The sequence below is a fragment of the Pavona decussata genome, unplaced genomic scaffold (assembly GCF_977016875.1).
Source record: "Pavona decussata unplaced genomic scaffold, jaPavDecu1.1 SCAFFOLD_50, whole genome shotgun sequence".
Classification (NCBI taxonomy): Eukaryota; Metazoa; Cnidaria; class Anthozoa; order Scleractinia; family Agariciidae; genus Pavona; species Pavona decussata.
In genome coordinates this window covers 1,002,332-1,019,317 of record NW_028145472.1, presented here as the reverse complement: position 1 = coordinate 1,019,317, position 16,986 = coordinate 1,002,332, and the positions used below count along the sequence as shown (strand labels likewise).

Below are 16,986 nucleotides of genomic sequence, written 5' to 3'. Positions count from 1 at the left end.
TAGTCCTTTTCAAGAACCCCCGGGATAACTTCAAGTGCTGACCCTGGCTAAGCAAATGTATCCCAGGCACACCGATTTCTTTATTAATCACTATGAGCAGGCCGTACAGAGGCACTTTGGTTATCTCCTAGTTGACCTTAAAACCACCACTCAAGACAACTGTAGATTGCGAACGAACGTTCTACCTGGCGAAGAACGATTTGATAACGTAGCGGTACCGGACAATATCTCGCAGGAACTACTACATTACCTCAAACAACAGAACGTAATGACTCCCCCAGTAGTTCCAGTAATGAAGAAATTACAAGATTCAATGGATGGTCTTCTCTCACGATCAGACCTTGGAGATGACGAAAGAGCAAAGCATTACATGCAGCTGCAAAACAAGTATTTGACGTTTAAACAACAGTTGAATTCCATACTCAAAAAATCAAATCCACCCTACTCTGAAGAACAGAGACAAATTTCTAGCAATCATATGCCAGATCAAGAACCAGTGACTGTACAGGCGGCCGCTGTCCAAACTCCCACGGTTATACAGGCGACCGCTGCCCAAGAACCAATCGCAACACAAGCGACGCCCGCGGAAGCGTCACTTCCCTCGTCCATCTTAACACCCCCTCCCACAGCACCCTCACCTACGCAGAAAAGAAAAAAAACCACCTCGAATTCGGTTTAAAAACTACCTGGATGACGATGATCGTCCCTCAAGAAGATCCCGGCGAACTCACAGAAATCATCCATATAAGGCTTCTCAAGAGGATGAATTTTAATTAAATTGTGGCGCAATCACACACAAGGATGAAAGGACATCAAAAATGACATTCGATCCCCCTAGCGATGAAGAGGATAAAGATGATTAACGCCGTCATAAGATCTTTGCTTTGTACTTGAATTGTTGAACGATTTAAATAAAGAATTTTCAGTAAATTCTGAGAGTGTTTACTTTTTTCAGGGCGCGCCAAACATAACATGCAAATTAATTTAAGCAGCCAGGAATCGATCAACCGTAATATTCTTATTCATAAGCAAAGACAACAAAAGACTGTTTTTACTGTTTAATCCTCGACAAAGCTCAACTTAATTAACATAATAGCTTAAGTAACGGTGCGTGAATCGAAACACGCGTCCGATGTCTGATGTATGATTTCATCTGTTATAACCAACAAAATCACAATCTCGATCAAATTCATCCAAAATAGAATCACTGAAAATGTATGATTATTACTGAAACTCACAATTCGTGAATAATGTGCTTGGCAGTAATCGCTTTTTCATACGCTTACGGACAATGAAAATAGACTACTGCATACAAATGAATGAACAACCTAACTCCCGGTTATCTTTGAGAATGACTTCAACACCGTTCAAAAATTCACCAAAGGAACGCCAGGCAAAATAATGACCTCACACTACCCAAGTGTAGGCTTGCAAAAGGCCAAAGGGCTTTCATCTTCCGTGGAGCAAAAAAATCTACAATCATTTATTGAAGCATATCAGAAACACGGGAAAACGTAGCGTTTTTTTTAGAAAAAGACTTTTTAAGAATTTTTTAATTCATCGTTTTTTTTATTATCGTATTTTTTTTTTCTCTCTATATTATCATCCAAATGTAAATTGTTTTCATTATTATTATTTTTATTTTCATGTATGAGAGAAAAACCCCCCAAGGGGAGCTATACAATAAAGTATGTATGTAATATACTTTATGATGTCATGTATCCAAAAATAACTTCAAAAACCTGTCAAACCGGTAATACCGACCATGACTGCCATAAGTTAAAAATAGAGCATGACATCATTGATAAACCTGTCAAACCAGTTCATAACCTGTTGGTAAGACTAAACTTAAATATGACGTCATCCTATAATGCGTGATCAAGACAATAGGCCATGACGTCATCGTCGTTAATTTATGCCCCCGCGTATTAATGAGATTCCCCCGCGAAAAAGAGGAAACCGTGGTGCGCCCCTCACTACTCCAGTGAAGAAAACAATAAGCAAATTCACGCTGTCATATTCTTCAAGCAATTGTCTTATTGATGAGTTTATAAAGCTGAAGTAATGGACAGTTTTCTGTTTTGTTTTGTTTGCGTATAATGAGGCTCCCGTTGGATCACATTCTTGAGAGGACAAATATTTAAAAATTCTCCCTAACAAGTGTCATTCTAACGAGAAATATTATTCGCTAAGACCCCGGCTAGAACGATTTGTATACTGTCGCTAAAATGTCCAATGGAATGACTTCTTTTATTTTTGGCTTGCCCAAAATTTTGATGTAAGTGAGAAAACCAAAGCGAATAGCTAAAGAAATATCAACGCTTCAGCAAGTTAAAAACAATTAGGGATCAAACCATGTCAGTTGAACCTGTTTTGTGTTCCTCAAATTATTTCAATACAAGAAGCAAATTAAATTCCACTTGAAATGTTTTACCTGTCAGCAGCAGTCATGACAGAAACCTTCCCTGTATTCGATTATTTTTTTCTCAGTTTTTCTCGTCAATCTCGTTTCCCAATGTCAATGTAAGTAATCTCGTTTTATCAGTCTGGTAAATTTTTTGCTTATGGTTGCGGAAAAGTTAGGTTGACACGTCAGCGAATGTACACAGAGCGAGTCGTTTGTTTGCTTTAGTGATTTTCAAATTTGCCTTAAAGTGCACGTGAAATGAATTTTTGTTTTTGTATTACTTAGTGATTTATTGTGTTTTAAGGTTACTCCAAACCTTCGCGGGTGCTTTCCTGAAATAAAAAATTCGTACGCGCGCTGTTTTTTTAGGAAACCACCCCAGTCTTTATATCGATAGAAAGGTTATTAAATGCAGAATTCGATAAAATTATAAACCATTTTGGTTATTCCTCTGCTAAGGCGAAGGAAGCCGGTAAACAGTAAAATGACAGAGCGCCATTCCGTCGAATTAATCGGGTATCAAACGTGATCTCTGATGAAATATAGTTGCACAGTGTTTATCACAAAACGTCAATCTCTCAAAGTGTGTGAGCATTTCCCCGTATTCTTATTGGTTTTCTTTTAATACATCTGTCAAGTTCCAGTAAAAATAGAATTTGCAAACGTGTTGCGTTCCGAGGCCGCCAGGAGGGAAGTATTTGATTTTATAAAGTACCAACACACTTTGTTTAGTTGTTCAGTTAACATTCGGGCTAAATTTCACATAATTCCGTCAATTCTATATGCCCTAATAATTCATTTGATAAGGAGGTATCTTGTCGAAATCGTACTACGAGTTTTCGCCTTCTAAAGATTTAGAAGCGTTTGTTTTAAACTTTAATTCCCTAGCAATAGTTGTTCTCGCAATTTGTTTAATCGTTGATTCGTCCGCTTGGTTTCAAGCAGTTAAAATAATTTAACAAAAAGCTTATTGACTAATGTGACGCTTCAAAAGAGTGTTCACCAATTTTAAAATGGCTAACAGTTTTATATCGTACCTAACTGATTCGTCTTACTGAGATCGAATTTCTTTTTAAATTAGACATGTAGCGATGTTAAACTTGGTGCCTTGTGAAATTACCAAGACGGGCCATTTTAAAGCCAAAACTCCACCACTAATATTAATTAAAATTCCTGTATATGCTATACAGTGGCTGACTGTTAAACTGCCGCCACTATGGAATTTTCAAAAGAGGTCTGAGGTAGCCACATTTATTAGTATTGCTTCAAAGAAATCACGAAGAGATTAAAGAAAGTGAGGTTCGTTTGTTCTGTCACAAGCCATTGAAACGTGCATATGAATGATTCTATTGTACAAGTAAACCAAAACTGACCTGAAAGATGGTGAGATCTACTAACACAGATTAATAATATATTTTATGCAAGTAAAAAAGTCCACAAATAATTAAGCTTTGGCTCAGCCTTGTACCGCAGTTAATTTTAACACCCGACCGGATAAACTGTTAAATACATCTTCGTGAATACATGTTTAAAATAATTTACCTTTGTATAGTTCTGTAGCGGCTACAACAGGTTCGGTGGAGAGATAGCATAAATCTAAAAAGAAATAAATTAAAGAAGTTATTAGACACGATATAATAACAGGCAAAGAATCCAAAATCTGAACCAGGACAACCTGAAACGATTCGTTTCGTTGGAATATAATCCCTTCAAATATTTGGATTTGAATTCTGATGAGAAACTTGGGCTTGAATTTTCCAAACATGGGAAAATTGAAGGCAAACGCCAGGTACGATTGATTCTCAAAGTAAATATTCAGCCTGAAGCATCCGAGCCCCACGCAAATCAAACTAAAATATTCCTGAAGCTCCCAAATGATATGGAAATACAGAGAAAGCATGTCAATTCTTCTGCTTAAATCATCTCGTTTGGTAACAGTGAAGAAAACAATAAACAAATTCACGGTGTCATATTCTTCAAGCAATTGTCTAATTGGTGAGTTTATGAAGCTGAAGTAATGCACAGTTTTATGTTTTGTTTTCTTTGCATATGATGAGAATCTCGATTTATCACGTTCTTGAGAGAACAAATATTTAAAAATTCTCCCTGACAAGAGTCATTCTAACGAGAAATATTATTGGCTAAAACCTTGGCTAGAAAGATTTATGTATGGTCGCTGTGGAATGAATTCTTTTATTTCACTATGGAATGAATTCTTTTATTTCTGGCTTGTCTTAATTTAGATGTGATTTTGAGAAACCCGAAGCGAGTTTAAGCTAAGGAAACGTTAAAGCTTCAGCAACTCAAAAACATTGCGGTCTGGAGGAATCTGTTGCAAGTACGGTGAATTGTTTCTTCGACAAACTGTCAATTGGACCTGTACAGTGTTCCTCAAATTATTTCAATACGATCAGTACGATACAGCAAATTAAATTCCACTTGAAATGTTTTACCTGTCTGTAGCAGTCATAACATAAGCACTGGAGCCTTTGTTCGTATTGTGATAGGTGAAAGCTTCGCTGTATGCCATTAATTTTTTTCTGATTTTTTGTTGTCAATCAACAATATAAGTTATCTCGTATTATCAGTCGGGTAGATAGACAGTTTACTTAAAATAACCTCGCAGCCTTAAAGCTGAATTACCTAAAATTCTATCTTGTGGATACGGAGGAGTCAGCTTGACACGTCAGCGACTGTTCACAGAGCGAGTCATTTGTTTGATTGAGCGATTTTATTTTGCCTTAAAGTGGATATGAAACCCCCTTTTTTGTTTTTTGCCTTAGTGATTTATTAAGTTTAAAATAAGAAATGATCTATTGGTCACATGCGGCCTTTCCGTAATCAACTCCTCGGTTGAAGATCCTATCATTTCTTTTCCGGGGGGGGGGGGGGGGGGGTATAAATCCAATAAGCCACAGTGTAGAACTGAAAAAACCCGTAAAATCCAATTGAAAAATTAATACAGTGGTTTAAGTGCATAAAAAGTGTCCTTATTGCGACAAAAATTCCCGACATTTTTTGATTTTGGTTTTGTGGATTAAGTACGTCAAAGTTACGGTGTTTCCTTTTGTGGATTAATTTTGTGGGGGGGGGGGGGGGGGGTTAACGTGTATTTTTTTAAAAAGACTTTATTAACTAGGAAGTTAAAGAATATATGAATATTTTTTTTAGCCTCACCAAATCTTTATGTTGTTTTTTTTTTTATGAAAATAAAACAAAATCCTTAATTTTTCGGTGCTGCGTTTGAGACGTAAAAAATTGTGACATTTCACTTCCGTTTGAGTACACTACCGTGCAAGACGGGAGACTGGGGCTAGTAGGGCTGTGACATCAATAGAGGAGTGCTGGTCTCGCGATTTCTCTATTCTTCAATTGCTTTTCCTATGCAGAGGAAGAAAACTATGTTGTGGACGAAAATATGAATTGGATTGTCGAATACTCGACTGAAACAGCTATGAACTAGAGAAACCGCTGTATTGCCATCACCGCACCACTATCCCCAGTCTTTCGCGGTATTGTACCCAACTAGAAATGACTTTTGACGAGGAAGAAAACTTGATAAGGATTTTTTTCCATTTTCATTTGAGAACAACATTGACATAATTTGATCAAGCAAATAAAGAAAAAAATTTGGCATATACACTTTAAATGTGACATGGTAACCATGAAAACCAAGAAAAAAAATGAGTAAATATCAGTAATGAACTGTGTTTGCAAGGAACACAACAAACAACAAAAAAAAAGTAACGGATCCTATAGTAAAGGACCTAATTAGCAAAACGTTGTAGAACAAATGGTCTAAAACAAAAAGAGCAAGGCTTATTTCATGGTCAAGGAAGTACTTTTTCTAATATTTCAAAAGCACGGCCTTTCTTCTTCATGGTATGTTTGAGAAAAAATTAGTAAGAACTTTTAAACTCCAACTCTGTAGCAAACAATTTAGCACCGTAAGAAATTCACACAACACATTGTATTATTTATTGTTACCTGTCTTTTATTTGCATATTTCCTGTTTACTCCCTACACCTTTGAAGCTTCAAAAATTAAACGCCTGCTTTGATTGTCAAAATTTACTTCCACTTGATTATTATTAAATAAAATTCAGATTCTAACCCTTTTTGAATTAAGCGATCATTCAGTTCGCAGTCGGAATCTACCAAGCACCTTAAAGTTAGAAAACGAAAAATGAAAATTTGCTCTTTTTAAGCCTGTGGGGGTGGTACTTCTTCTACGTAGATCCGGGACACTGAGTTCCAGCCCGTGTATGCGTCAGCTGCTCTCGTACCAGCACAATTACCGACCCAGAATCCCACACGCACAGTGCCCTTGTGGACTTTCTCACAGACTCCTTCGATTTGCCTCACTCGGTGTAAGTCCTTTCTGTGGCTATTCCCCTGAACCATGTACACTACACCATCAATGCCTGCTGGAGCTGAACACTCTGCACCATTGAAGGTAAAATACCATCGGCTGCAGCACGCATGGCAGTTGTGGATGCGAAGAGTTCCACTCCAGAAGACACGCAGCCCTGATTTTAAGGACATCTTCTTGAAAACACATTCCTGCAAAAACGGGAAAAAAATCAATCAACAACGGGACTGAAATGGAAACCATCAGCTTTCATATAAAGATATTGTTATTATGCAGTTTAAAACGTATAAATGCATCCGTGCGATACAACGCCATAGGGCGGCCAGCGTAACTTATACCTTGAACTATGTCAGACTGGATTGTTAGCATTCACAGGAACATTATTACGTTTCTTTTAGCTTTGGATTTAATATGAAGTTGAAAACTCAGCATTTACCTCAATCAATCCAGAGTCCCTTCCATCATCCAGCTTTTTAAAAACGCACTGTTTCCAGTTACGCACAAAAGACCCTAGAGCTCCTTTGGGGCCTGGGGGACCATGAATTCCACGAGCACCTGTATCACCCTTGTTTCCACGTGAACCTGGTGGGCCAGAGGATCCTTGTGGTCCTTTGGGACCAGGAGGACCTTGGTTACCACGAGCACCTACTTTGCCTTTTTTTCCAGTAGGACCCGGTGGTCCCGTGGGTCCTTGGGCACCTTTAAGGCCTGAAGTACCTCGTCTTCCCCTAGGGCCTTCATCGCCCTTGTTTCCTCGAGGGCCTATAGGTCCTTCAGGTCCGTGATTACCGGGTGATCCCGCAGCACCTGCTGGTCCTGCGGGTCCAGGGCTTCCTGGGATACCTGGAATTCCTGGTGCGCAGAAACATGTGCTGTGACCACAAGACCCATATGATGACGTCTGTTGAGGAGTGCCCTGAATGAAGAAGTTAATAATTACCTTTTAGGCTACTTGCGCTGAGTTGTGAACATAGTTATGTACATATTTTGATCGGCTTCTTCATGGCGTTTAGAATTGAAAACTTTTTATCTGCGTATTTTAAATGATATTCACTGCAACAATTTCAAGTAGCTGATTATACCTGTTAAATGCAATTTGAAGTGATGTGTGTAACCAGTTACTCGAATCCTATTTTGTTTGGTGGGTGGGCAGCAGGAAGGGAGCTGACCGTTGTACGTTTGTACCTACAGTCTGATCATCAAACTCACCTTGTCACGTGGTTTGCTGCTGCTGCTGTTGTCATTCGCAGAACACAAGGTGATCAGCAGTAAGAACAGTGCACACAGCATGATGGTCAGCGGTATATTCAGGCAGCGTTTCGACATCATTCAATCTGTAAACATTGAATTCTCAAACTTAGTTTTATTCAATTCTTTAAAAGATAAGAACTACAAATGATCAAAGTACAAGGACTACAAGGAGCCCAAACGAGGCTTTTGATATTGAGTTTTCTTGTTATAATAATAATAGTAATTATCAGACACACAAACCAACCACATAACCGTTGGTAGTAAGTCATCGATTGGCTTGTGTTTTGCCAATTAATAACTATTATTTATCATCTGTTGCCGTTGAGTTTGATTATGAAGATGTAAAGTGATTCAAGCACTATTCTTCCTAGTCATTGCTAATTTAATTTATTTTATTATACTGAAGAAAAACGTTATGGCGGAGTGTTATTCAATTTAGCGACCTAAACATTTTTATGAAAAACGAATAATTCAAGTACTTGCTAAATTTAAATTTAAACCAGTTAAAAGTATTTTGCTAAAAAAATCTTCAAATTAATTGCACAAGAACTCAGTTCAATTCTGTCAAGAAAAAATTCTAATTTACTATAGAAACGTAAGGGGAAATCTATAGTTCTATTACCTACCAATCTTGCTTGTGCGGCTTCAACCATCTGAAGGAAAACTGATTTACCTCTCACCATTACAGAAGTTTTTATCCTTTTTGTTTGTTGACTTGTGAGAAAAAAAAAACATGTTTTAGACACGTTTTAAAGCTGACAACATGTTGGATGCCAAAATAAGCCAAGCTCTCCTATTGGTTAAATCATTTCTGTTGACTAGAAAGTAAACACATGTCTTATACACGTTTTAAAGCTCATAGCATGTTGGATGCCAAAATAAGCCAAGCTCTCCTATTGGTTAAGTCATTTCTTTTGACTAGAAAGTAAACACGTGTCCTATACACGTTTTAAAGCTCATAGCATGTTTGTTGCCAAAATAAGCCAAGCACTCCTATTGGTTAAATTATTTTTTGTATCTACCAATAACATTGACTCTTCTAAAAATAATGTTTTGTTAAGATAGCTAACAAGTTGAAGCAAGTTTAGATGACTCAGCCAATGACGTGCCCACTTTTGTTTTACTTGTCTTGTTTTGCATTGTATTTGAGAAGTCTTGCATCTTGAAAACCTGTTTCATAACATGTGTAATATTGTACAAACAGCCATATTGGTTGATAGACAATTGAACAGAATACCTCATATGGCAATAAGTTTCGGATTCGTTTTTTAATGAAATGTTGCCTACTGAAACCCGTTTCCAGCTAAGTGAGCTGTGAAACAGAATAATGCCTTTGCGAATTTTTCTTTTGAATGTAAAGCCGCGAACTAAAGTCTTTACAGCGCTCTAAATAAATACACTTTCAATTAAAACGTTGAGTATGTTTGACACGTCAGATCCATATTATTCAAAATCCTACTTGTGTAGTTCATATTGCTTTCACGATTCAATCTTATTTAATCTGTGAATGTATCTCTATAAGAAGTCTATACAATTATTCCTGTTGCAAGTTTAACGCACACGGGTGGATTTAATTTGCAAGTAAAAGTACTTTTTTTGTTATCAAGTCACTGTTATCATGATTGTTTTATAGAAACGAAGTTTCTGATTGAAGTTTGCTGAAACTAAATTGCGGTGTAACTTGAAAATCACAATTTTATAATGACTTATTATTTTTCGCTAGTTTTGTTTACCCGAGTGCTGTTAAATTCTGATAACACACTGGAGTCATTTGTAACGTGTTTTGTTGGTTTGGTTAGCAGCCATTTTTATTGCATCGAGATCGGCGAATGACACCAAGAAAGTCAAACTACAGAGCGTTTGGTGTCCGAAAAACAGCCGCCAATGAATTAACCGAACAAAAGGTTGTCCTCTATCGATCAGAGCTGAAATGATAGTTTAAGCAAATTGGTAACGCCACTCGATACATTTTGCAACATCAAATGGAGCACCGCGCATCATTAAATTGAGTTATTTGGTTTCTAAAAGTCACAAAACAAGCGAAAAAAAAAACTATTTTCTTTACTGTTAAAGGCGCATAAACTAAATTCAGCGTGAAAGCGCTGCTTAAACTGCATTCTAGTAAACATCAAAATCTAAATCTAAAATAGAGGAAAAGAAAAAGAATTAGATTTTACATCAAAACGAGCAACGAAATCCTTCACAAATAACGTTCAACAAAACTGCCGAGAACTTACACTGTCGTATTCGTTAGTCTTTCCTTGTCACTTTTGAAAAGGTTTTAGTTGACGAAGCTCTATTTTGTTTTGTGTAGTTATGTTCTCGTCAGAACAAGTTCTTCCAAACCTTTGTTTTTAATTTTACTTTCAAAACACTACCCCCACCCTCCACGGTTTTTTTGGTCCTGAATCATCCAATAGGAGGGCATCTTCTGTGATGCTTTGCCACGATATACTTCCCAAATTGGCGTGACTCACTGTTTCATTTGAAGAAAAGAAAAAAGGAAGGCTAAATAATTTTAAACTGTTTAAATAAAATACCTTTCGATTGAGATTAGAGTAATCGGTGAGATATCCTTGTTTCCCTCCGTCCGGAATTTGAACTTCGATAGGTCATTTGTATTAGGGCTCTCCCCCCTGAAGAGGTTTTCTCGCAGTCTAACTGAATACCCTTCCTAACAATGGTCGATATTTCCACTACACAAATATACAAAGTTGAAATACTTTTACTGTTAAAAGGCTTCCTTTACCCTTATCGATTTACCTAACGGTTTACACATCAGTTGTATATTTTCTCAAAAAGTGGAACAGTTTAGCTCCATTTTATTCCTTTGTCTTTTGAATCACGGCTTTTGCAAGAATTGTGTTCTGTCTCCAGGTACTCAGTTTTTCTAGACTAATAAACAGTCCAATTTCCGTGTAATGGGTAATTAAGGTCGTGTTGTGGCTGGTGTTAGCTTCGGTATGTTGACATATGTTTCAATTTTTCTATCGACGTTTTAACTCTGTTTAACAAAACGATTGAACACAATGCATTACTGTGAATAATATTCAGCTGTGTCAATCGGTAACGGAAGCGACTAAGGGTTTTTCAAACACATTAACAGAATTTTCAAACTAATTTAAGGTTAAAGCGATTGGTGACAAAGAACATAGATTAAGATTGCTTGACGCCTTATTGCAAACGACTGCTAACTCTGAATTTCTTGTTTATTTGGTCAGTTTATGAATAACTGTGTAAATTAAAAACCCTTTGCTTGGTTTCGACCTGCTAAAAGGCTGTTTTCAAAAGCTAATTGTGATGGATAAAAAGCGTGTTTGTATTTATCAATTTTGAAACGCGAGCATGGCTAACTTTTATTTTGTACATTGTTTTATCTTATTGAAATAGAATTTCTTTTAAATCAAGCATGTAGCGATGTAAAAATGCTTGGTTTCGAGCTAATTTACAAAAAGCTGATTGTGACTCTAGCTTCCAAAGAGTGTTCACTAAATTTGAAACGCCAACATGGCTAACAATTTCACTGTATATCGTTTATTGATTCGTCTTTTTGAGATCGAATTTCTTTTTAAATTAAACATGAGCAATGTAAAATGTTTGGTTTCGAGCTGATACAATTGTTCGCTTCAAAAGCAGTGTTAAATAAATTTGGAAAGTACTAACATGGCTATCAGTTTTGTATCGTATATTAATTCGTCTTATTGAGTACGGGTTTCTTTTTAAATTAAACAGGAAGGGATGCAAAAGTTGGTTCCTTGTAAAATTATCTAGACGGGTCGTTTTAACGTGAAAGCTCCACCTAACATCTAAACTGGCCTACAAGAAAATGAGATTTACACTAACATCGATTTTATTTTATGCAAATAAAATAGTCCATAAAGAATTAAGCTTAAACTTAGTCTTGTGCTGTAATTAATTTTAACACCAGAGAAACTCTTAAATACGTCTTAGTGAATACATGTTTAAAATAATTTACCTTTCAACGACCTTTGCATAACTTTCTCGGCTGCATGGCTCGGCGGAGCAAAAGCGTAAATCTAAAAAGAAAGAAATTAAAGAAGTTGTTATACACGATATACTAACAGGCAAAAAATCCAAAATCTGAATCAGGGCACCCTGAAATTGTTCGTTTCGTTGCAATATAATCGCTTCAGATGTTTCGATTGGAATAGCGATGAGAAATTTGGCCTGGAATTTTCCAACTGATGGGAAAATTGCGGCCCTCTATTTTACCCGGATCAAAATGCATTTCTAGTGCGCTAACGAAAATAAAAGAAAGACAAACGCCATGTAGGAATGATTTTGAAATTAGATATTCAGCCTAAAGCATCCATGCAAATCAAGCTCTGTTTTCCCAAATATTTCTGAAAGCCGTCAAATCATATGGAAATACAAAAAAAACATATCAAGTCTTCCGCTTCAATCCTCTCCTTTGGTACCAGTGAGGAAAACAGAATACAAAACTATGCTGCCAAATTCTCCAAGCAATCGTTCGAAGCTCAAGTAAAGCATCGTTTAGTTTTCTGTTTTGTTTTCTTTGCATATAATGAGGCTCTCGTAAGATCAAGTTTTTGAGAGAACAAATATAATATCAGAGACATTCTAACGAGAAATATAATTCGCTAGAACGATTTGTTCAAAGTCGCTAAAATGTCCAATGGGATGCCTTCTTCTGTTTTAGGCTTGTCTAAATTTAGATGCAATTCTGAGAAAACCATAGCGAGTAGCTCAAGAAATGTCAAAACTTCAGCCAATCAAAAACAATTGGGGTCAAACCATGTCAGTTGAACCTGTACTGTGTTCCTCAAATTATTTCAATACAATAAGCAAATTAAATTCCACTTGAAATGTTTTACCTGTCACAGTAGTATAGTCACAATAGAAGCAGTGAAGTCTTCTATTGTGAGAGGTGAAAGCTTCGTTGTATTCTATTAATTTTTTTTTTTGTCAATCTCCACTCCCAAGTCACCAGCAATGTAAGTAATCTTGTCTTATTAGTCGGGTAAATTTTATTTCTCGTGGATGCGGAACAGTTAGTTTGACACGTCAGCGAATGTTCACAGAGCGAGTCGTTTGTTTGCTTTAGTGAGTTTAATTTGCCTTCAAGTGCGTAAGAAATGAATTTTTGATTTTGTATTTCTTAGTGATTTATTGTGTTTTAAATCAGAACTGATCGATTGCGGTAACCTGTGGCCTCTCTAAAACTAACTTTTTCTCGGTTGAAGATCCGATCTAGCGGCTTGAGAGTGGCTCCTTTTCGCGCGTGACATGTCAGTGAGGTAGTGTGAAACTGTGATAAAATCATAAAACACGGCATCGAAGGAAGAATGTAATTTAAGAAGAAAGGGGGAACGTATTGTGCTTCTGGGGCCCCGAATGATGTGTGTCGATGCACCATTTCCCTCGGGATGAAGTTTTTCGACAGAAATGGACACGGTTCGTCCGTGGACATCGAAAAAATTTTACTCGTTCAAGTTCGTCCGTTTGATGGCACACGATATTCAAGAGCAAGTTTATAACCCAGATACCTTTTATTTGAAACTTTTAGTGATCGAAGTGTTGTTGTTATTCCAGAATACAGCCAATCCAACCCACCTTCAGGATATTATGTACCGTTGCAGGTTTTCCATCATCAATTTTGGTTCTCCTTTTATCGCCTGTGCAGCTTGGAAAGTCTTACAATCATTTCCTCAACTATCATAGAAAACATGCCTTACTACTAAATAAATTTTACTCTAACGTTTGTTCCCTTGAAGTTTTAAAGGAGCGTGTGGCTTGTTAATAGCAAAAACACGTATTTTTAAAGGAATACTGTGCAAGGTTCGCAGGTCATCAGTCTAATCATGGATGTTTACAGATTAGCTCTAAAGGTAAATTATTCTTATTCAGTATTAAGTTTTACTTTTGTAGCAGGAAAAAATTCTAGGTCTGGGTTAGCGGCATACGTGCGGTCATAGTCAGCTGTTAAAAGCCGAAAAACGCAAACGCGAACTCTGCGCAAGCGCGGGGACGAACGCGGGGCACCAAAATTTCCAAAAATGGCGGCAATTAAATTGTTGTTATTCTAAAAAAAATTACTATGCTCCCGCAGTTATCTCGGTAAGAAGCGATAATTTTCTCACAAAAAAGATAGCTGCAGATGTATCCTTGCTGTGCATTAATTTTCTTATGGCTTCTTAAACTGTAAAGACTTTAAAGCCCTCAATGTTCCCGCGGTGTGTATACAAATCGCCCTTACAGGTCTATTATTGTTATGGACCTTTTTATAAGATGAGGCTACAGAAGCAAATCCCTGAATATTTAAGGCTAAGGATATAGTTAATCTTTAATTGCTGGGTTTGCCAAAGTACATAATTTTTATCCAAAGTGGATTTTACATTTTTTCCGCAGGGATTTTATTATCGATCTCGTTAAAAATCGCGCTTGCTCCTTATTCACGGATCACTTTAGCCCGCGAACTGACATGCGCACAACGTTTTTCCGCTCTGCAAATCAGATATCGTTGGAAACTTACCAAAATCGCATGAAAAAAAAAAACATCCATCGCAGCAGTCACATCAGTGGTAGCACTCACATAGAAATGTTCAAGAAGTTGAGCGTAAAATAATTCCTGAAGCCATCCGATTTGGAGCTATCATGACTCCTAAAAGTATGTAGTATATAGTTTAGTTTGTTCGTTTCATGTCCTTTCTAAGGTCTCCCCTTATTTCTACAGCTTAAGATTGGTTCTTTGGAGGCGCTGTGTGTGCAGTATATCGAGTCTTCAATCTGTCAGGAAAACGTTCTTGTGGCCCTGGACAGTGCCGCCCGGCTACAGCTGGACCCGCTCAAGGTTTGATAACTATTTACAAAACAAATTTATTTAAGGACGGTACTTTCTGAAACGAAGGTATCTTTCGGATCTTACTGAGAGCTTTTGGAATCCAACAGTGGCACACAGACCATGCGCTTAGCTGATCATAGAACGTTTTCATTGTTAAAGCAGTTTGTTTCTAAAGAAACTGCGTTGCCTCGTCGATAGCAAACGGAAACACGAGGATTCGGTTGTACCAATTGAGTTGATCAGATAAATTGGCCAATTGGCTAATTGTTGTGTGTTTCAGTGGTTGCAGGATTTCTGCCTTCGTTTCATTGTTCGAGAAGCAAACTACAACAATATCATCATGAGCAAGAGCTTTGGCCTTCTTTTGAATTGTCACACTTTAGGATTTCATGTGCAGATTCAGGAACGCCCTGCTCAATGGCTTTCACTTTAATCGTCACACGCCAGGATTTCACCCAAAGACTCAAACGTTAGAACCACCTTGTACATTGTAGTAAGCAGGACTACAGGAGAGTACTTCTCAAAAGCTGTCATTTAGATGGTCACACTTGAGGATTTAACCCAAAGACTTAAACTTTACAACTCCCTTGTACAGCATAATTAACAGCACTATAGGAGAGTACTGCTCAGTAGCTGTCATTTAAATGGTCACACTTTAGGATGTCGTCTACAGAATCGAAAGTTAAGATCACATTACATTAGGGACCTTACCAAAGCCGCCCGACGGCAACGTCAACCAAAACGTTGACGATGTACGTACGATGTAAACCCAATAACCAGGAACATGGTTAGTAGCAACGGTGTTCAAGTAATGAAAGATAAACAAAAAATTTACCCTGTTGTGCCCGCGTTCTCCTTAAAAATTTGAATTTGATTATTTCACGGCGTTGTCTGGCAGATGACGTCAAAGAAATGTGCTAACTTTTTAACGCAAGTGCGGGGCAACTGTTTAGCTCATTATTAAATCTTGTTTTTTCACGTTCTCTTTGCCGTCACCGTCGTGTTTTCAGGTCCCTATCAACTGAAGTTTGTATCAGGAATGAAAGAGGTAATATTATGTTTTAATTAAAATCAGTTTTCGTTTCCTTTTTTTTAGGCAAGTGCCCTCATTCCAGGAGAAAATCAGTGTCGATCGACGCATCCAGGTACGCTAGAGAACGCCGTTTTTCAACCTGCGATATTTTACCATGTTTTCGCTCACCTTGCTGTTGGTTTATTTATTTTCAGAGAAAACCTTACAACAAGATATGTTGGACTTTCTTCAGGGAGCGCGCGGCCAAGACTTTCATGACATCACGCTGATGGTGGACGGCGAAGCAATTGGGGCACATAAAGTACGTGATTATTTGCTCATCCGGTCAAATAGGTTACCGGAAAATTTAGCGTCCACCCTGTTAAAAAGGAATAAGTCCGTAGACTCACCTTCATTTGAAAATGTAATGGAAGAGCTCTGTCTTTTAGTCAAGACACGCTGTGACAATGGCGGCCCGACAAAAGCACATATAAATAAAAAGTCATGGAACAGATTTATGTTTTGTCAGTTAACAGGTTAACGGCACTCGTTGGTGGTTCGTTGGCAAGTCAAAACGAGTATCACCATCCCAGAACCTTTTGTATCGGAGATATTTGTTTAATGTAGCTATTCCATTACAATAACCTTGTTTGGTCTTTGCTGTTATCACAACGCTTTATAACCACTTGACCTTTACAATTGTTCCCAACAGTACTCAACTTTAAAGTTTCAAAACCTACCAAATTTCGGTTCAACAGTGTGTAATATTGGAAACACAAACGCCGTAGTCTTTAACCATGCAAAAGTATCCCTCAATAGTTTTTTGTCTCAACGAGCCGCCATACTTACCTCCCGCAAATTCTTGACGAGCCAACGTAAACGCACAGCAATTTGATTCACTTCTCAAACCAGGATGGGCGATAACCGCAGGAAATTTCTTTTCCATGTTTCTGAGGAACGGGGATGTTTTGTTTCTTTGCATAAATTGCATCCGCGGAATTTTGGAAGGTCAGCTGATGTTAACACCAAATAATAGACATTGATCGTTTCTTAGTTCTTCTCAAATGCCGATTTCGATACTTTACGATACTAGTCACGTGACCGTAACTGCGGTCGAACGTA

The 16,986-nt window shown here is 37.5% G+C and overlaps 2 protein-coding genes and 1 long non-coding RNA gene across 4 annotated transcripts in view; 1 reads left to right on the top strand and 2 right to left on the bottom strand.

The window, feature by feature from the left end:
- Window positions 1–6,043: 6,043 nt before the first annotated feature.
- Window positions 6,044–16,986, top strand: part of LOC146481421 (uncharacterized) — a 96,297-nt gene continuing 85,354 nt past the window's right edge. The window contains exon 1 of the long non-coding RNA XR_014864481.1: window positions 6,044–6,094. This is a non-coding gene — a long non-coding RNA (uncharacterized LOC146481421). The remainder of the gene's footprint in view (window positions 6,095–16,986) is intronic.
- LOC146481428 (uncharacterized) lies at window positions 6,538–8,817 on the bottom strand. 2 transcript variants are annotated; one of them, XM_085108534.1, is made up of 4 exons: window positions 8,652–8,817; window positions 7,988–8,112; window positions 7,215–7,694; window positions 6,538–6,969 (listed from the first exon to the last, which is right to left on the bottom strand). In XM_085108534.1, the coding sequence occupies exons 2-4, from the start codon at window positions 8,105–8,107 to the stop codon at window positions 6,610–6,612; spliced, it is 960 nt and encodes a 319-aa protein (XP_084964660.1). In that variant the 5' UTR covers window positions 8,108–8,112; window positions 8,652–8,817; the 3' UTR covers window positions 6,538–6,609. The 2 variants fall into 2 exon arrangements, with proteins under 2 accessions (XP_084964660.1, XP_084964659.1); XM_085108533.1 differs by having other exon boundaries at window positions 8,656–8,714.
- Window positions 6,538–16,986, bottom strand: part of LOC146481425 (uncharacterized) — a 51,319-nt gene continuing 40,870 nt past the window's right edge. The window contains exon 4 of the mRNA XM_085108511.1: window positions 6,538–6,615. Coding sequence (XP_084964637.1) covers window positions 6,610–6,615 — 6 coding nt within the window. The 3' untranslated portion in view covers window positions 6,538–6,609. The remainder of the gene's footprint in view (window positions 6,616–16,986) is intronic.

Bases quoted from the DNA above. Each gene is read 5' to 3' on its own strand.
- LOC146481428 (XM_085108534.1), bottom strand. From the start codon at position 8,107: ATGATGTCGAAACGCTGCCTGAATATACCGCTGACCATCATGCTGTGT. The intron at 7,695-7,987 runs GTGAGTTTGATG...TTCTTCATTCAG, and splicing joins GCAGCAAACCACGTGACAAG to GGCACTCCTCAACAGACGTC. The intron at 6,970-7,214 runs GTAAATGCTGAG...CCGTTTTTGCAG, and splicing joins GGGACTCTGGATTGATTGAG to GAATGTGTTTTCAAGAAGAT.